Below are 21,410 nucleotides of genomic sequence, written 5' to 3' on the forward strand. Positions count from 1 at the left end.
AATATCATTCGCAGTGTACATGCAAATAAGATCTACTACTTAGTAAGCACCTATTCCAAAAACTTTCCTCAAGGTGACGCACTGGCCTCGTTACCTCCACAGTGAATCAACCTGCTTTGATTCAGAGCTTCAAGAAGAAGCACTGCTTTAATGATAACTGAGGGTATTATTCAGGAGCTTGTGACTGCATCTACTTGTACTAATGCACCTCTTACACTTATTGTTCCTTCAGAGTCATTTGGAACAGAGCGTATTCAAAGCTGAAGCCTGACAGAGAAAAAAAGGTGGACATCTGCTATTAAGGCACGACTGCTGTAAGAGAATCCATTTAAACAGGATGATGATGACAGGTTGGAGAAGGTTATTAAAAAATGACACAGCTATTAGCTGCCATTTTCACAGGCTTGCAAAGGCGTAGATTTAAATCTTCATACAAAGGAATAATGCATTTTTCTGTACACTGAGGTCATATGAACACATTATTGTGTTTTCTAATCACCAGAAGAAATGCTGGCATTGTACATTTCTGCAAACCATGGATTACGTTTGTATGTTATTATGTAATGGTTGCTTTATGTTTCAGCAACACTGTGGTAACCTGTAGTTTGGTTTAGGCCCCAAAACCACTTGCTTATGGTTAGGAAAAGATCATGTTTTGGCTTAAAAGGACCACTTTTGGAGCACAATCCCTGCTGGAAAAGTAGTAATATCTCGATAAATATAACCGTGTTTGTGCAACTATCCCAGCAAGAAATGCAGCAATATCTCGGTGAAAAAAAAACAACCACTCTTGGTGCCACTTTCCTGAAGAAGAATGCAGTGATGTCTCGGTAAAATACAACCGTTGTGTGTCACTATCAAAACATGAAACATAGCAATGTCTTGGTAAAAAATAATCACTTTTCATGCCACTACCCCAGTAAGAAATGCAAAAAAACACCCTTTTTGTGCCACTATCCTGAAGGGGAATGCAGCAATGTTATGGTATAAAACAACTGCTTTTCATGCCATTATCCCAGCTGGAAATGCAGCAATGTCTTTGTAACAAACAACCGCTTTTCATGCCACTACCCCAGCAAGAAATGCGCAATGTCTCTCTAAAAAACAACCACTATTTGTGCCACTATCCTGAAGAGGAGTGCTGCGATCTCTCTGTAAAAAACGACCATTTTTGTGCCTGAATCCCCGCTGGAAAAACAGCAATGACTCACAAAAAACACAACTGGTTTTGCTGTTTGTTGGTCTCCTACAAGGCTTTGCAGCTTGGCAGTCATCTCATAAAGGTGACCTCCCGATGACAAAGTCAGCTCATATATAACGTCACTACAATTAATTGTAGAGTCATGATGTGACACGTAAAAAAAACATGCAAATGTAAATGTATTCAGAGTTTGCAGAAACACACAATGCCAACATTTTCTCCTAGCAACTAGGCTGTTTTCCCAGAATGCTTAAAGAGATTCAAATAGCTAATAGCTATGTCTAATAAATGCAATTAAGATCAAGTGCTGTTTTATATTGTTTTATTTCAGATGTATTTCACAGACAACACCACACTTAAAAAAAGAAGACATTGTAAAAAAAACAAGCATGGTAAAAATGCTGTGGCCCAGTCTTTTCATCAAAAAAGAGGCACTGGTGTTTATACAGAAATGCATTGTAATTGTTATTTCTCTAGGATAATATCTCCTCATTGAAATAAAATGTTTTTGCTTCTAATTTTTACAACAACTTGTGTCGTTTTTATGAGAAAAGAACCACAAGGCCGACACTGTTTTCAGATATACTGCAGCTTTATAGCCTTTTGTGCTGGAATGCTTTAGAGAAGTGTGTATCCTCTATCAGACTCCTGTGAGGTTTTAAAGTCAAAATGCAATGAATCAGAAACAGCGATCCATTGAAAATCATCTTGTAATTGAACAGCAGCCTAACGAATCAAGGCTGATTAAAATTGTGAGGTCCCTGCAGAATCCCCATAGCAGCAGCACCGGGTAATATTTGTAATCTGTGTGAGTGGAAATGGATTTACATTTTTTCTTTATTGCCAAGTTTGTGTGGACATGAAGAGGATCTGGTGAGACAGTGTTGGTCCCGTTCCACCCATCTGCTTTCTTGCTCAGTATATATAGGGGAAGATCCTGTAGGGGACACGTCGGCAGTAGGTGTCCCACGCCAGTCCGTATTTGGCCCGACACTGTCTCTCATCTCGGTCCTCTCGATGAATCAGCAAGACGGTGAAATATATGACATAGAAGTAAGGCAGGAGGTGAGAGAATCCTAGAGAGAAGGAAACCGTACACAGACTGTCAGCAGGAGGAAACACAACAGAAAAGAAAACTATAAAATGTTTGATTCACACATGAAATGATGAACTCGAAACGATCATCACAACAGAGAAAAACTGACACCTTCATCTTACTATTGATCAGGATGTGAGTGACATCGAACAAGCTGTAATCAAGCCTCCCCCGCAGCGAGCTGTACATTTTCTTTTCTGTATTATACAAGAGCCCTGCTGTGAATACCAGTTTGATTAAGCTTATAATGTTCAAAGTGTTTTTCAGAAAATACCTTTTTGTCTTTCAGCCAGGGTCTTGATGTGACTGCTGTTCCTCTTTGTCAGTGCAGCTTTCAAACGTTTGGAATATGCTGTCATGATTTTTCTTTTTGGAGTGCATTTGTGACTTTTACAGCAGCAATTAAGGGGCTGAAACCACAGTACATCTCAATTACAAAGGCAGCTACACAAGTGAGTCACGCAAAGTTTGAATACCAATGAGCAGAATGTGTCAGCTGCGACAAAAAGTCTGACAGCCACCATTTCAGGAAGAGGGATTTCAAGGGAACATAAGGCAGCTTACAGAGGAACAAAGAGGACACATTGTTGCTGCCTTTATTGCTTCTGCATCAGTCGCAAAAACATTGTAATTATCTAATAGACTTTTCTGGTCGCTACCGAAATGTCTTCCTAACAAAGAGTATCGGAAACTGTCAGTTACTGAGAGTCAGATGTGTCATTCAGTTTGCCTGGTTTAGTAACGTAGTTCCGGATTTAAAGTTCCAGTGAACTGGAAACTAGAGCACCATTAGCTTCTGAACTGTGACACATTTTCCAGTAAAACAAAATATTTGAGTGATGTCCTGTTACAAGAGGCAGACACCGTCTCTGTCACCGTTAAGAGCAGACTTCAGACTATTCTTTGATAAAGCTTTCAGTTAGGGCTGGCTCAAGCTTGCCTTAGACCAGCCCCTAGTTCTGCCGGGGGCACCTCCTATGATACACCAAGCCCCTTCTCTCCTTCTCTCCTTGTCTCGCTGTCTTCATTTGCACATTTTCATGTCCTATTCTGCATATTACTAACTCGGCTTCTCCCCCGAAGCCTCTGTGCTCTCTCATCTCAAAAGCCCAGTTTCCACCAAACACTTTCAGTATGGTACCTTTGGAACCAACAGTAACCCTTCAGATATGGTACCTAGACCCTAGTGTTTCCACTGCAAACAGTACTCTTTTATGCGGTCGCTGGGGATGTTGTCACTCACTGTCCTTTCTAGCACTCACTGTGTTTCCTCATAATCGGCGACATAGACAGAAGTCTGGACCTCGTTTATCGTCCACAGAACGAGGCTGCACGCCGACATTTTCAGAACAAAAATAGAACAAGCTGCAGTGAGAGTCTCTCTCCATAGGATATTTAAAAATAGCAGGTTTGTGCATTTTGTCCTTCTTAGGCAAGCTCAGGGGTTTAGTTTTGCTGTAGCCCGACTCTATGCAACGCTGCAGTTCACATAACACGGCTGAAATTAATATACATACACGCCTTAAGATCCACTCATTACTAAAAGTGTAATGGTCAAAATTGTCATATGGAATATTTAAGGTGTGTTGATTGAGTCACGTCATCAACTCATGCATTGAGTAGCATGACAAGTTAACGTTCAACCTTAAAAGTTGCCGGCAGTCGGCCCAGTCAATTAAATTGTCGACTCCAGCTGCTGTGAGAGGCAGCAAAACATCCTCTCATTGCATATTTACAGTTTACTAATAAAACTCTCCACAGTATGAACAGTGGTTACATGAGCATCAAACCCAGCCACAACTCAGCCCTGAGCAGAGTGACTGTCTGCTATTGACCAATCAACGGACTGCAGTGTTCACAGCTCCACCTTTTAGTACCAGATCTGTGTGCTAGGTACCCCAACAGTGGGGGGACCAAAAATGGGGACTGTACAGAACGGTTTCATTGGTACCATCCACAACTTTCCACAGTGGAAACTGGAAAAAAAGTGTACCGAACTAAACTGTACCATACTGCTCGGTGGAAACGGGGCTAAAGGTTCCCTCGGATTGTTGTGCGCCTTGATTGTGGGTCGTGGTTGCGCTGGTGCTGTGGTCCTGCCTGATGCCTACTACTACTACATTACTAGTCGTACTTCTACTATTATTAGGACACACATATGGTTATTATTGTCACATATCTCATATCTTCCCAATCTGCCATGAGGGTCCAAAGACAGAGGGATCGTATGCTGTAAAGCCCTTTGAGGCAGATTGTGATTTGTGATATTAGGCTTTATAAGTAAAACTGAATTGAAAAATTGAATTGAATTCAAATCCTTCTCATTTGATTAGACCATGACAAAGGGGTGGGCATAGAGTTTAGCCCGATGTGAAGCTACAGCGGAGTCCGTTCCTGAGTAGGCTGTTGGCTCCACACACACCTCCCTCGTCGTTAGACCAGGAGGAGGACGAGGAAGAGATGAATGAATATACCTCAGCCTGCTGATATCCAAACTACGGCTGCAACTGACGATTATAAATGATGATTAATCTGTCGGTTATTTTCTTCATTAATTAATTAGTTATTTGGTCTATAAAATGTCTGAAAATGGTGGAAAAATGTCGATCAGTGTTTCCCTAACTTAGGATCCAGATGTTCAATGACTAAAATCCTTCATCTGCTTAGAACATATAGTTTAAAATGACCAAGATCTAAAAAGTGTATCATTATAATGTGGCTGAAAACTGGATAAAAAGTGAATTTATGACAGCTTCTGGCACACAACCACAACCCTGATGCTCAAAAGAGGATGATATGATGCCACTGACAGGCGATTCTCTGGGTTTAAACAATGTTGAAAATGTTTGGAATAATGTCATATACACTTAATGAAATATATCACATTGGTGTAGTTGTTTTTCAACATCTTAATGTGGAAATGTTACATATTATATCTTTAACTTGTTTACATAAGACTCTTCTTGCTGACGGCCTGGTTTGCTTATATAGCTTATACAGAGGCATCAGTATTAAATTGAGACTGTTTCAAAACCAGTCAAAAACTTCCTGTTGCAGCTTTAAAGGGGCCATAAAATGTATTTTTCCCAGCAACAATGGAACACAAGATTACACGTATGTGGAAGGAATGAACCCACAGATCAGTATGATGTAACTGTGCAGTTCCCATCAGCTCTACGTGAGCTTTTGATTTTCCAGTCTGCGACCTTATCGTTTCGGTTCAGTCTCAGTGCTCTAATCGCTGCTCTAATGGTGCTGTTCTCAGTCGGAAAGCTCTAAAACCCCGCTGCACAAACACCACACAGACACAGTTAGAGACCAGCTGGTGAACACAGTGGAGCATTTCACATCTGGGGTGGTAAGTTTGATGGACAGAGGTTTTTAAGAAATACTGCACTACTACAACTAACAAACAACAGCACTGAAATGCCACATAAACTTATCTGCCATAATGAAAGACCATCATGGAAGATTTACTACTAAAAAAACTTCCCTTAAGTTGATGCAGCAGTTCATTTACAATACGACCACCTGTCATCTCCAGTTGGTGGAGACTAAAACGGAGATAAAAGGAGAGTGAATATTTCACTCAAATTCATCAGGTGCCCGCAAACGTGACTCCGAATGAAAGTTTCTGTTCTGGATGTGAAAAGTGAGCAACTGTTTGCTAGTGTAAGGCAGGTTTCTCGCTCAAGTCTTACCTATAAACGTACTAGCTACTGAATTAACTATCAAAGGGCTGTGGGAGAAGTAAGAGCACGAGGACAGCTTCTCTATGGAACTGGGTCCACTTTAATGTACGACAAAGAACGAAGGACAACTGAACATCGACAACAATAGCGGCAACTTACATTTTATATATATCACTCCTCCAAACTTACATTAGCAACTTCAATTTTTGCCTCCCCCAAGTCGCTTAAAACAATCAATTATTGCAGGTTTAATTCAAACGTTTTTGAACATCTGCACAACATGTACCATTTGAGATTTTTCTAAGTAAAAAAGGGTTTGTACACAAAGTAGAATACGTTGTTTTCAGTATATTGGGCGTTGTGTCAACACAAGTATTACTTAAGACATTCAGCCCTTACGATATGGCATTAGGAAAGCTGTATTAGTAAAGAGCAACCAAAAGCGACAAAGAGACAAATTCTCTGAAAATGTACTCATGAGATGCTGAACATTAATAGCAGCAAACCACTATTTGCTGTGTACAGATATGGTGGAGTGATAGTGTCCTGAGCAGAGAATGAACTCCAGCTCCTTCTGTGTGTGTCGTAATCTGAGCTTCCCTGTTCTTCGCTGTGGTGGATAAATGTTATTAAGGCTTAAAGTTACGCATATCTAAGGGTGGTGCTGCTTAAGTGACAGGCTGTCTGCCAGGCTCTTCAGTCTGAAGCCCTTTTAACACAGAGATGGCGCTATAGGGTCGTACAAGGTTCCTTCTTTACCCAAAACCTATTTTTATTCATTAGCGTTTGAGCCCCACTGATGTGGCTTTCTCTGATGTGTGCTTGTGTGTGTTGCGTCTCTAAATGGATGTGCGGTGTATCTGACAGTTATGTTACCTCTAATGTATGTGTGTTAAGCGTCTTATTCCTTTTGTACAGCACTTTGGTCAACGTGAGTTGTTTTTAAATGTGCTTTATAAATAAATTTGAGTTGAGCTGTGCCGCCTTTGCATTTTTGACACAGGACCAAAAAATGGTGGCATCCTTCCGTTCTTGTGTGTAATTTTAGACAGTATGCTGGCATCAGGGAATCAAAAGAGGCGTGGCGGGCGTGTAACACAACAGCAGTGGCCTCTAGTGGGACATATAACACAAGTCAACAGTACTTTCTAAACAATAACAATGGCTTAACATGGCAATAACAATCATTTACAGTCCCTGTTATATAGCAGTTAATCTTGTCCTCTAGTCCGAGGGTAAGGAGCTCTTGAATTTCATTGTTTTTCCAATTTGTTGACATATTGGGCTGCTGTTTTTTTCTTTGAGTTAGCCACTAACAGCTATCAGCTGCTTTTTAAATCTCCCGCAGTGCCTCCCAACATAACACATTGTCAAAAGGTCACTCCCATACCGTCCATGATCCTGTCCTGCCAGCTGTCCCATTTATACCAACACCGTTTTGGTGCTGTTACTACCTCTGATGCTGGCTTTAAGGTGAGACAGCTCTGTCCCCCCATTCCACGATTATACCTTATACCTTATACCAGAACGGCAAGGTAGCATAACACCGAGAAATTCCTGCCTTGAAGCGACAGTGTCAAAGAGGCTTGAGTCAGCTCCACCCCCTCGTCCAAATATGGTAACTTCTGGCTCCAAAAAACCAAGATGGCATCTGCCAAAATACCAACCTCAAAGCTTCAAAGTGGGAGTCTACAAACCAATGGGTAGCATCATGGTGGCTACGTTCATTATTCTATACAGTCTATGGACCCGACCCACAGTCGAGGGATAGCGTCACCGTGAAAGTGTAACACCCACCCTCTGGATCACCCCCGGTTAACACTGTTAGCTCTGCATGAGTGTTGCCATTGTTAGCACTGTCTGCACTTTAAGAATCGTTAGTACAACTAGTACTGCTACCCTTCTCCGTTTTAGCCATCTCCGTGTTTGTTTCTGTTTTTTTGTCCACCCACTGTACAGATGGAGAGTGAGAGAAGGATCCACACAGAGGTGCAAGTACACTTTTTTTTAAATTGTGTTTTAGATCTGTCATAAACACCAACACATCTTATTTTTCTAACAATAATTATGTTTTTGGAAACAATTAATACTCAGCCGTTATCTATAACCTCGTCCACAATTTCTAACAAAGACTCTCACTTGAAGTGATTGCGTGTCATCAGTGTGACCTGCATGCAAAACGAGCCGCGCGGAGGCTTTTAAGCTGTCTTACCACATGGCAGGGACCACGCCAGGGCCATGAGGAGGTCACCAAGGTAATTGGGATGACGAACGAGACCCCACCAGCCAGACACCAGCAGCCGTTTCCCTGTTGCTGTGGCGATAGTCTCCAGTCCTGCAAAGGGAAAATGTAGATACTTCTGAGTATAATAAGTGCAGGTCACTTCAGAGATCAACATCCACTCCATTCTGACATACACAGAATGAGTTTAGATATATAATTAGAGAATATAGGTGTGAAGTGAGAATATTTGTCTTAACTTAGAGAATACTTTAAAAGTAAACGACTGACTTGCAACACTTGGATGTGTCGGGTCTCGTCTGAACTGGTTCTTCTGTGAGTTTGATTTCCTGAAAATATAATATCCAACACCTGACGGCAAAGAGAGAAAAGATAACATTGCCATCTTTAAGCGTGACACGCAGCATGTTACAGCCTGATGAAGAAGAGCTCACATGTTATTACCATTCAGTGCTATTATAGCTGCTGCTCCGAGTGAACTTAAGGTCTGTGGGTGTACAACCAGGAAGGCAGCCTGCAGGCCGTATGTGAAGGGGACCCAGGCCAGGTCCCCGAAGACCAGCATGAAGCCGAAACCATCATGCACAATGTCCATGGTTGTCAGAACAGCTTCCTGTTATAACACAACAGCACAGGAAGTGAGGGTGAAAACCTCTGAGGTCGCCTTCTGGTGTGCCACCTTTTAAACGTCTGCAGGACTAGGATGAGAGTTCACGTACGACATTAGGATCTACAGTACTCGACTGACTCTGTTGACCCCCCTCACCTCATTCCACAGAGCATCTGCCACATACAGCAGCTGGAAACAGTTGACCAGAATCATGGCGAGTGAGGGGGAGCCTCGGAGCTCCACCTCCTTCATCAGCATGCCGAGGTTTATGACCACCTGAGGGGAAAGCAGGTGATATGAATACTGATGAAAATCATCAATTAGGCGGCATGTTTCACCTGCACTGCCCAAGAATTGTTAGATGAACTAAAAAAGTCACTATGAGGTTCTATATTACACTAGATTACATTATATCATAATTATTACAACTGTTACATTGCACCTTATATCTTATACCTCATACTATACTGTGCTGCACTTTGTTTGTCTATTATACTGTCTTTCCACTTCATATATTTCTGTTTTGCTATATTAAAGTGGGTTCCCTGGGTCAGGGTCACTCACTGGGCCCAGTTCTAGAACAATAGAGTATTAGATATCTGGCAAAATATACAAATATATAAGATATAAGTGTTTTCAAGGAGCAAAGGAGGTACGATAGGTAAAAGAGTAACTAAAAATGGTGGGGAAAAAACTAAAATGGTGAAAAAACCAACTGCTCCTGATAATCTATGATATATTGATTATTATATAACAATGAGATGTAGTGCTGCACATGACTGAGACAATGACATTGCACTACATTGACTGGTGAACATGATATTGAAGAATAATGTTGCACATGATGTGAAATTATGACACAAGATACTGACTGCTATCCTCCCCACAGAAGGGGGAGGAATTGTACAGTTTGTGCAGGTGTACCTAATAAAGTGGTCACTGAGTGTGTGTGACGACTACATAAAACATTTTCATTTTGCTTTTACTTGCATAATTTTTTTTTTTTTTATCTTAATGGGTATTAATACAGGGACCCAAAGATCCAAGATTTTCATAGTCACTGCCTGCTCCTCTGTAACTGTTGTGCATATAATAATAACAATGAATCATTTCGGAGACTTCACCCCTAAAATGCCATTATCAGCAACTGCAAGACGTTAAAGTTAAAAGAACAGAGTTTAAACATTCAACAGGAAGCACAAATCTCCCACACACTGTCTGTAGCCAGTTGGTGGGAGCTTTTTCTGTCCTCTCCTACGCACCTGGCGTCAGAACATTCAGATGTGCAAAGGTTTTACTGTTTGTACTGTAAATACGGAGGAATCAACGTAAATAAAGGACTCATTACATCCACATTTTTCCAGTATGACTCCATCCTTTCACCGTCTCTGTGTTGCTTTTTGTCACTAGTGAAGATAAAGGGGACCTTGTTGTAATTTTAGCAATCTTATTTGAAATTCTCACTGGAGTTTCTTTATTTTGTGTCACTTGGCGTGATGACTCAGACACGGATAATGATGCCTGCCCTCCAACAAACGTCTCACTGTGTCAGGTCATCAGGGAGAAAAGTTTCTCACTCTGACTGTGTCAAACTCTCAGGATGCAAATTATTATGGAGGATCGAGGGAGTGCAACATCGCCACCTGTTGGTCCTGTTGGGCTCTCTGATGAAGCTCACCATCTGCGTTAATTAATGTTTATTAAAAGTATGTCTCTTAAATTATTCAGACTTGTAAATATAGTGAGAGATCACAAAGGTTTCAACAGTACCTACCCTCCACAAGTCACAACAGATTTAGATACACTAGCTTTGTGTTTTAATAGTTTAATTATGAGATATTTGTTGTTTTCTTTCCTTTTTAGGTCTTTTTTTTAATTTAAGTCTGTTTTACTGCATTACTTCCTCTTTGCATGAGAACATGACAGCAATATGTTTTTTCAAAGTAAAATATAAAATGGAGGAAGATTCTGTGAAGCAAAATGTAATATAAAGCTCTCTTCACACTTGGAGGCAGAGGCAGTTTCACAATTTCTGACCTCAAATTAGTGTATAGCAACTTAAAACTTTTGTAAGAGCCAGTTTCATCATGGTAAATGTACCTATAGCGCCTTTCTAGTCATCCGACCACTCACTTTTTACACTACAGTCAGATTCACCCAATCACACACACATTCACACACAGGTGGCCGAGGCTACCATACAAGGTGCCATCTCCTACTCAGTTTTTTAACACACTCATGCACCCATGTAAGCATCATCGGGAGCAATTCGGGGTTCAGTATCTTGCTCAAGGATGCTTCGACACGCAGACTGGAAGAGCAAGGAATCAAACCACTGATCTTCCAATTGGTGGACAACCCGCTCTACATCTGAGCCACAGCTGCCCACATTCAGTGTCTGGAATTAAAACTTTCAAACATGGGGAACTGGTGGTTCACTCCTGCAGGTTAACTCACCCAGCCAATCAGACCCGGTCTGAGCTCACAGAAATATTTCAGGTCAAAGTTCCCAATCCGGGGGTTTAGCTCCCGTCCGATGAAGAAGTCATAGAGAGGATTTCCTGGACAGGACAGAGAGAGGAATGCATTCAAAAAAATCTACAGCAGGATTTGACACATACTATGCTTTCAGTTTTTTTGTAGGTATATACAGTCAGTAAAAAGTGCAAAGCAAATTAATATCATGTTTAGGGGTGATATAAGTCTGTCATCGCAGACTTCGCAGCCCCTCTGTGATAAGGACGTTGAAAAAACTCTGATTATTTTAACGTGAAACTGCTTTAATCAGTCTATTTACTGGTTTGAATTATCGGGTGCATTTGTTTTGGAGAGGAAGAGACCTCTGCGGATAATTCCACTCCCGCTAAAGATCTCCTGAACGTCTGGATCTTAAGTTATCAGAGAAAAGGGTGAGCACACGTTAGCAGGTGCTGGGCTAGCGGCCTATCTGTGACATGCCAAACAGCCTAAGAGAAACACTGATTTGTGACATAAAACTGCTTTATTTAGTGTTTTTACCGGTTAAAACACCAGGTGCATTTGTTTTAGAGAGGAAGAGACCTCTGTAGATAATACAGCTCCTGGTAAAAACCTCCTGAACAATAAACACTACAGGAATCCTAACCAGGAGAAGTTTCAGCTGGTTGCAATCTTCAATCTTCCCCACTAGATGCCACTAAATCCCCCTAAATCTTACATACTGGACCTTTAACACCTTTAACACCTTTAACAAATAACACTGGCTGTTACTACTGTGCTGTGATCACTATCTATACCAGGCAGACCTGGTCACTAGCTGCATCACACTGATGTAGCGCCTAATAAGGCCCCTTGGAAATTGCAAATTAATTAAAAGGTTCCACACTAACTGAATTTTGCAATTTGTTCTGGCAGTGTCAGGCTAGTTTAAGCCTATAAACTTAATAGATCCACTTTCAAATTAATGTAGGAAAGGCAGAACTGTAATCAATAATTTCATTTAGATGTGAATTCAAAGGTCCAGGTAAAATATCTGTTGTGAAAAAAGGCCTATGTTGATTTCTGGCGTTCAATCCACTGCACCAATTACTAGCTCTTTTGTTTGTAGACACATTGCACCTGCCCGTCTCGGCTTTCTTTCAGTTATTTTCAACCATTTTCTATTCCCAGAATGCCTTTTAACAACACCCAAAAAATGAGCATGAATTTGTTGCCTTTGGTCACTTCAGGCTGTTTATACATGTTCGTAAGTAGACAGCAGGAACAGTAATGGTCGACTGAGAGCTTCTGTAGTGAGAATAAGAGTCACTGAGGTCAACCGAAGCTGCTGTGTTTTCTGTTTTGTTTCATTTTGCAAAAACAAGAAGAGTCTGCAGTCATGCTAACAGCTCTGTGAGGCTGTGCTGCAGCATTTTGTCTTTTTTACAAACTGGGACGAACGTAATCATCGGTAAGCAGGAGCTGAATCACAATACTGGATGCTCTCAGGTTTCTGCCTTCAGATGCAGCAGAGCACGGCGCAGCCGGTGTAGCAGGGTCAATGTTCACTCGATGCCTGCAGGCTTATGAAGAGCTTGGCCCACCGTTAGATAATTACCCACAGGAATACCAAAAATCTTCCACCACACAATAAAAGAGGCTTACAAATGCACAGTACATTGCCAGTGACTGTTTTAGAGAATGCTTTTTAAGGTGGATTCTTCCTTTATTAATGAACCTTCACGCTCACCTGTGTTGCCCCCCAAAGCGAGAGCATGAGAAGGAACCCAAAACGAGCGGATGTAGAGGTAGACGGAGAACAGGAATGACACTGCTATTGCACACACTGCCAGAGGCACCAGCAGCTCAAACAGATACCCCAGAGGAGCCCCGAGCCCCAGCAACAACATCAGTAACACACCACTGATGCACAGGCCATGAAAACCTGAGGGAGAAAAACAAACAAAGCTAAATGTTGTAGCCAGGGGAAAGAGATAAGCAGACTGACGCTAAAAAAAACAAACAGTGAAAGTTGGAAGAGATGGAAGTTCAGATTGTGTAACTCAAGTTAACTTTAGCTCAAGGTCAGATCAGCCAAAGAGCGTGGAGGTTAGACTAAAAGATACATAAAGAAACATGACTTTTAGATCCTCCTTAAAATAAAATACCACAATGGGTGCATTGTGCTACACTGCAGCATTTCAATGAGGAAAAAAAGCATTTGTGTAAAACTCAAACATAACTGTGAAATATTACAGCTATCATAACACAATTATCCTCCGTTACTCAGCGTACACACAAAGCTAGTCGTTGGTCAACAACACTGTAGAAATCACACTTATAATATGACTAAAAGATTAAAAAACTGTGCCTTTAACACATGCAAATTAAATCCTAAAACATATAATGTGTTGCAACACTCATGTTTTAATGATCAGTAATATAGATACCGTTTATGGGATACTTGAGACGTGTTCCATCCCTCAGCACTAATCCTTCAGACACCTGCAAAGAAATACATTCACTTTAAATCTGAACACATGAAACATATATTGAGTCATAGGCTCAGTTAAAGCATATACGATTTTTTCTATGGGATAAAACTTGATCCTATAACTAGCCGTGGATATTTGGGTCAAATTCACCTTATGAAAACTGTGCAATTCGTGTATATACAGCATCACGCACATAATATAACATCATGCTAAGGCTGGATAATATGGCTGACATTATCACTGGCATTAGTAAAAATATTCTTCACACAAATAACACTATGAATTGCGTACCACTTTTAACAGAGCACAGAACTAGAATTACCGCTACGTGGTTGTTTACCCGCAGACCCGTCAAGTTGTAGTTACAGTTTACATCAAACATTGATGCTTCACACACATCCTCCACCCAGCAGCACAGAGGATCTATACAATCATCAAAATGTCTGCCCTTCTCTTCCTCAGATATGACGCAGAGTAATCGCCAGAAAAGTGCTTTCACAGAACATTATGATGTCCACCTTTGACCTTTTGGATATATAAGGTCATCACTTCATTGTTTTATCCTGTTACACATTTATAGGCAAATTTGTCATGTATAAATGTATGAGTGTATGAGGTCTGGAGTTTTGGCCCAAAAAATGTTCTGTGAAGCCACAGTGACATTGACCTTTGACCTAAGTCCACCAAGTTCTAATCAGTTCATCGTTGTGGCCAACTGGATGTTTTATGCCACTTTGAAGAAATTTCCTCAAGTTGTTGTGATGTTGTGTTCACGAGAATGAGACAGACGGACAACCCGAAAACATAATGTATCTTTTATAGTTTCTATGCCTCCAGCCGCAGCTATTGCCAGTACGGAGGCAAAGAAACTATAAATGAACATATGGAAACAAAATTGCAAAGTAACGTAACAGTGTATGGTGTATGGTGAAGTGTATCATCACTTCATCGTTATATCTTATTAGACATGTATGTAAAATATTGTCATAATTAGTGTAAGAACTCTTGAGTTATGGCCAAAGACATGTTTTGTGAGGTCACAGTGACCTTGATTTTTGACCTCCAAATTCTAATCAGTTCATTCTTGAGGGTTGACATCTTCTTTTAACCTTTGAATTAGGCTGATGAACGTAGCCTACCTTTCCTAATGGCATCACATAGAGGAGGGCATGCAGAGCGATCCAGCCCAGCAGAAGCACGAGAGCCAGAGGATCCCACAGCTGGTCAGTGGAGGGGAGCTGAGGGGGCCACTGGAGCACACTGGCCTCAGGGGATCGACTCACGCTGATCAGGAACAGCACCATCAACGGGAGAAAGATAGGGATGCATATGGCACCTGAGAGATGATTACAGACAAAAGTGAGATGACAACCTGGGTGACATGACTGAGCAGCAGTCAGAAGCAATGAAGATAAAGTGAAGCAGCACCACAGGGGAAACTTAATAACAGAGCACAGTGAGACTATCTAATGCACGGCCAGAATTATATAGCAGATGTGTGATAACAGTGAATAATTAAGCACGTTGAATAACTATGTAGTAGCAAAACAATTGGTTTAGCTGTTGGTGTGGGTGCAACAAACGACATGATTTTACTTCAAGACAACCAGAGAGCAAAACGGATGGGATGCTCAATTTAACAAACAGCAGGAGATGAAGTACCACCAATGTGCTCTCTCTCACACACACACTCACACACACACACACACACACACACACACACACACACACACACACACAAGCTGTGGTGTATTTGTTCTCTCATTTCCTGTCAAGTCTACAATGTAAAATCTTACTTAGGCGGTTGTAGTGATTCTTAATTAGAGCTACAGTTTGTGACGTTTGACAAGTTATTTTGTGGCAAATACATTAAAACTTTACATTTCATCAACGCTGTGATTAATGTGTGGTTTGGACACAAAAATTACTTCAGTCAGGAACACTTAAGATGAAGAAAACATTATTTCCATTTGCAGTATTTTGTTTGGCGGTTTGGCTCTGTTCTGGGGCCCCTCTGCCCTTCCTCGGGCCTACACAGAAAGCCTTTTCCACACACCTTTGTGAAAAGCCTAAGGCTGAGAGAGCACACCTGGCTGCCCTTCCATGTGCAAACAAGGAAAGCCTGACGCAGAGAGAGCAAACCTCTCTGCCCTTCCATGCACCTACATGGACAGCCTAAGGCAGGGAGAGCAGCAGCAAAGACCCCCCGGGAACAGAACAGAGCAGCATCAATGACAGACATGAAATTAATAAGTCAGACAAAGCATGAAAAGGAAGAGCTGGGGTGGAGGCGGGTTGCAAAGCGGCTTGCAGAGGAAGCAGCAACAGTAGGCAGGCCAGAGCAGTTTAAATAGGGCGCCCTGAATGACATTCACCAATTGGTTGCATAGAAAGGAATCATGTGATCTATCAGCTGACTCCCTTCCATCAATCAGCTGCTCCATCAGTTGATTGGGCTGTTTGAAATCAGCTGACGTAGCTGGGATGTGAGCTGAGCTTTACATCGTGAACTAACGCTCTGTGCACTCCTGTCATGTGACACATGACAGGAGTGCATGAACAGAATCAAAGAAAATATTTTGTTTCTTTTCTGCTCAGCTGCAGCATGTGTGATAGGAAACACTGCTATATACCAATAATGTGAGTTAACTGTTATATAAAGGTAAAAACATCTGAAATACAATGAAGGTGGATGTGTCATGGTGGTGCCCTGGTTAGGTAGTCAGGCCTGCTGTGACTCACCCAGGGTTCCTCCAAACTCCCTCTCTGTGTCATGTGGAGATCTGTGTTTGAGCAGTTGACTGTTTGGCCTCATTATTGCTCTCCTGTGAAAAATAATAGGAATGTAGACATATTTCTGTCGTAAAAAAGACATCTGAGGAACAAATAATTAGACTGGAATGCAGATTAGTGCAGAGCTCTCTGATAATTTTGAACTTTTACCTGTAAGAAAAACTAAAAATCCTTTACATACCAAAAATATAATCAATGTACACATGCATTATGGTGCTTTGTTACAGATTAAAAGCCCCTTATATATATTTAATTCTAAGTTTCTCAATTTAGCATGAACATCACAACCTATTCCTTCCAACAAAAGAAACAAACCCAAAAAAAATCAATATAAAGACACATTTCACAAAAACAATCAGCCAAAAAAATATCTATTTTCAGACTCTCTTGTCACTAAGGTATCTCAACCATTGTACCTGGACGTTACAATTATCTTACAATGGAGCCAGTTCAGAGATTATAGTGAGTCAACAGTTGATAAAGGTAAATGAAAGGATGCCAAATCTTTAAAAAGGCATCATATCTGTTTTTCAGGACATAGGTTATCTTATCTAGAGGCATACACATATAGATATACAGATTGATTGATAATAGAGATAGGGGAATCTGACTTCCAGGTTAAAGCAATATACTTCCTGGAAACAGCAAGAGCAATATCAATACATTTCCTCAAGCTTTGATTTCAAATTTGTAACATTTCCCCGGAGAAAAAAGTCCTGGATCTAATGAAATTGGTGTGTCCATTATTTTAGTGAGTGTGTCACACAAATCATACCAAAATGTGTAACTTTCGTGCAGTGCCATGTGCAGTGCAGCATAGCGCCCTCTGCAATGCAATTTTGAGGGGTTAGGTACATCTCCAAATCTGGCATTTACAGTGGCGATCAAACTGTTCTGACATAAGCCAGACCATAAATGATCATCTAAAGTAACACCTAGGTCAGACTCACATTTCTCTCTTAATCTGTGTACATCATGTTTTGGGCATTCAATCATTATAACATAAATCCTGCAAATAAATTGCCTTGAACCTTTGTTACTGTGAAACAGTTCCTCCACCTTTGTCAGGTCAGGTAGGGTCATTTGATCCCCCAGACTTTTTTTTAATGAAGGCTCTAAGTTGGAAATAACAGAAGAGTGTTTGTTGTTGTTTAGCTGTTCAAAGGACATGAAAATATTATTACTGTAACATTACTTGAGGTATCTTATTCCTCTGTCATGCCAAAGCTTAAAAGTTTTATTATCAGAGATCACTGGTGTGAGTTTGTTTTTCCACAAAGGGTTTCCACAGGTGTTTTTAATCATTGTGCCCAGTTAGACCTCCTCCATGTGGAGCTGTGCAAAGCTATGGTGGAAATGAAGTTACCAAACTGTACTATCCAGAAAGTTTTATCAGGACAGTGAGACAGATGTCACTCAACCAGCTTTATTAAAATACTGCCTACCTTGTGACACATTGATAATTAGTGCAAAGAAAACAACATTAAAGTTCAAGTACTATTCTAAGAGTTACAAGAGTAAAGAAGGGCATGCCCTAACACAGAGGTGTCAAGCTCATTTTAGTTCATGGGCCACATACAGCCCAGTTTGATTCCCAATGGGCAGCACCAGTAAAACCACTGCATAAAACCTGTAAATAACAACACCTCCAAATGTTTTCCTTTCTTTCAGTGTGAAGAAGTACTTAAACTACACTCCTGATTCTGTCACTTTCAGGCGCTTTTACTTTTGATACTTTAAGTACATTTACTGGTAATACTTTGACAGTTGAAAAGAGGACTTAACATGTATTTTGGAGTATCATTACACGATAAAAAAAATAAAATAAAAGTAGCGTCTTCCACCACTAGTCTGTGGAGGCAGTTATTCCCTCATAGGCTTATCAAACAGCGCTCATATTTGAGCAGGAGGACACTTCACAGGAGCCATAATCACATGGAAATTTTGAACACAGTTGATCACAACTGGACGACTTATCTCAGTAAGATTTTTCTAAGTCAAAAATTTTTTTTTTAAAGTGACTAGCTTTGCTAAAAATGTGAATCATATATAAATGTATAAATGTGTACATCTCACTCATGACTTGCCTGGTGTTTTCAGAACTTTTAAAAGTTTTCCTCAGACATTCACTCATATTGTACAAGACACTCTAAGGACCGTTATCTTCCATATTGTCTGACTTCTCTTAATCAATATTCATTGTAATACAGAGGACCATCTCTTTGGAACAACCTTCTTCCATCTCTACAATCATCATCAAAAGGACTCTAATTTGCAAAGACTCTTAACACGTCCCTGATTCAGTATGAAATCAGCATTTTTATCTTTTTCTTTTTAGGTATGATTGTTGTTATTTAACATGGGAGGTATCTTCATGAGCCATTTTTGGCTTCTAGCCTCTCCTGCACAATGTTTTAACTTCTAATTTCTTTTTTCTGTATTTTCTATACATGTATGTGCACATATACTAAACTAAACCAACGATGCAGGAAAATAAATCAGGGTGAAAGAGGAACAATGTGATTTTTCAGTGTCAACAAAAAATATATTTAAATATTCTACTATTACATATATTGATATTAAATTATTATTTAATATATATATATAATTATTAATTATTTGCATGCTGTCACATAATTTAAATCAGCTGTTATTTTGTATAGCCTGTTAGTGCTGTCATAGACCACCGAGACAAAGTTCAGGTGTTCCTCTAGCTGCATTTCTATTATGAACCATGAGACAAAAGGCCGTTTAGTTGTCGTCCCTTCACCTGCTGATACTAAAATGACCGGAAACAGCGGCTTTACAGAAAAACACAGTGTACGAAAAGGAGTATTGTGCTGTTTGTCTTGTAACTCAGTAAATTCAGTGTCTTACCGGTGTTAAGCACGGAGCTGTAGACGGGACTGTGGTGATATTCTAATGCATCCATCCAGCAGCAGCCTGCAGGCGGAGACGCCCCCGAGACACGTTCGGGAGCACGAAGCTGCCTCTTAGCCAATCAGAGGCCTCCGCGGTCATCAGAAGAGGGTGGGGAAAAGAAGGTTGAGCCAATCAGAGGAGCGCATCAGGTGGCGACAGACGGTGCATGCTACAGTCCGGAAGTGACTGGTAAACGTTGTGAAACACCTGAATTACACTGATGAACTGTTATATTGTGGAGTTAAACTAATTATAATCAATTATAATACGTAATAAATTGTTATTTATTTATTTTTTACATATAATTTAGACTTCTGAAGTGGTCCTATGATCACAATACAAGGAAATACTGCATAGATATACATACTGAAATAATGCTGTTGAGGACATTATGTTGAATAACTGTACAGCCCTTGATAAAAAATTTCAACGCTGATTAGTTACACCACCATTTACCATCCCAGTCAGCCACAGTAACCTGACCCAGCATCGGCCCAAACTCAAGCTGAGCAAGCTGGAAGAAATAATAATAGATTCTTATTCAAAGGCGCCTTTCCTGACACTTAAGGTCACCTTGCGGGCAAAGATAGAGAAGATAACAGCAGATTAAAAAAGTCAAAGACATAAAGAATAAAGTAACATAAAATAAATAACTGAATAATAAAATAATGATAACATAACAGCAAATAAATATTCATCAAAACAGGTTTACAGTCAATAACATTCTGTGTAAATAGTGAGTCAGACTGATTTGAAAGTGGACAGAGAGTTGATGCTACAAATGTCCGGTGGGAGGGAGTTCCAGAGGCAGGGGGCAGAGCGGCTGAAGGCTCTAGTCCCCCAGGTGGTCAGGTAGGCTGCTGGGACAGCGAGGTGGATGGAAGAGGAAGACCTGAGGGTGTGAGTGGGGATGTGCAAGAATTGGGAAAGGTACAGAGGAGCTTGGTTGTGAATGGAATTAAAAGTAAGGAGGAGAAGATCTTGAAGTCAATGCATTGTTTAACTGGGAGCCAGTAAAGCTGCTGAGGAACAGGAGCGATGTGATTGGTGGAGGGGATTCTGGTGATGATGCCAGCGGCAGAGCTCCGGACCAGCTGAAGTTTGTGGATGGACTTCAGAGGAGGACCAAAAAGGAGCGACTTACAGTAATCAATACAGGATGTAAAAAAGACAGGCTGCCTTCAATTGCCCATCTCGACTGAAACTTGGGATAAATTATGTCCCAGAATCAGGACAAATAAGCTGACCCGATTCTGGCTGCCAACCCTGCCATTATTGAATTATCAAAACATGACCTGGCCTAGCATTGGCCCAAACTCTGCATGCAAGAAGAAATAAGTAAGGCCACGTCCAGCTGCCCGACACAGCTGAGACAAGGGTTGAATGACGCCCCATAGTCGGGCCAAATAATCTGGGCCGACTCTGTATGTCGGAAGATACAAGTCTGGCCCTTCCCGATTACTCCACTTGGCTGAGACTTCGGATGCATGACGTTCCAGAATCGGGACAAATAAGCTGGTCCGATTCTGGCTGCCGACACTGCCATTACTGGGCTGTTATCAGACCATGACCTGGCCCAAAATCTGCATGCCGGAAGAAATAAGAAAAGTCAGGTCGTGCCCGATTACTCAACTCGGCTGAGACACAGGATGAATGACGCCACAGAATCGGGCCAAATAAGCTGGCCCGATTCCAGCTGTCGACCCTGCCATTACTGGACTGTTATCAAAGCATCACCTGGCCCACCATCCGCTCAAACTCTGCATGCTGGAAGAAGTCAGGTCACGCACGATTACATGAATGATGCCCCAGAATCGGGCCAACACTGTCATCACTGGGCCATTATAAAAAAAATAATTAAAAAAATAAGTCTCACAGATGATAATAGATAAAAATAAATAA

At 40.9% G+C, this 21,410-nt stretch overlaps 1 protein-coding gene across 1 annotated transcript; it reads right to left on the reverse strand.

Annotated features, from left to right (window-relative positions):
• Positions 1-1,506: 1,506 nt before the first annotated feature.
• tm7sf2 (transmembrane 7 superfamily member 2) lies at positions 1,507-19,571 on the reverse strand. Its single transcript, XM_049592830.1, has 11 exons — positions 19,464-19,571; positions 16,536-16,618; positions 14,933-15,129; positions 13,749-13,803; positions 13,049-13,243; positions 11,299-11,402; positions 8,998-9,117; positions 8,676-8,844; positions 8,502-8,582; positions 8,202-8,324; positions 1,507-2,277 (listed from the first exon to the last, which is right to left on the reverse strand). Exons 2-11 carry the CDS (start codon positions 16,606-16,608, stop codon positions 2,117-2,119), a joined length of 1,278 nt encoding a protein of 425 aa, XP_049448787.1. The 5' UTR covers positions 16,609-16,618; positions 19,464-19,571; the 3' UTR covers positions 1,507-2,116.
• Positions 19,572-21,410: the final 1,839 nt, after the last annotated feature.

Source organism: Epinephelus fuscoguttatus, linkage group LG12 (assembly GCF_011397635.1).
Source record: "Epinephelus fuscoguttatus linkage group LG12, E.fuscoguttatus.final_Chr_v1".
Classification (NCBI taxonomy): Eukaryota; Metazoa; Chordata; class Actinopteri; order Perciformes; family Serranidae; genus Epinephelus; species Epinephelus fuscoguttatus.

Excerpts from the sequence above, each read along its gene's own strand:
- tm7sf2 (XM_049592830.1), bottom strand. The coding sequence starts at position 16,608 with ATGAGGCCAAACAGTCAACTGCTCAAACACAGATCTCCACATGACACA. Across the intron at positions 13,804-14,932 it reads ATGTGATGCCATTAGGAAAG|GTGTCTGAAGGATTAGTGCT; the intron begins GTAGGCTACGTT and ends ATTTCTTTGCAG. Across the intron at positions 8,845-8,997 it reads CAGATGCTCTGTGGAATGAG|GAAGCTGTTCTGACAACCAT; the intron begins GTGAGGGGGGTC and ends GTGTTATAACAG.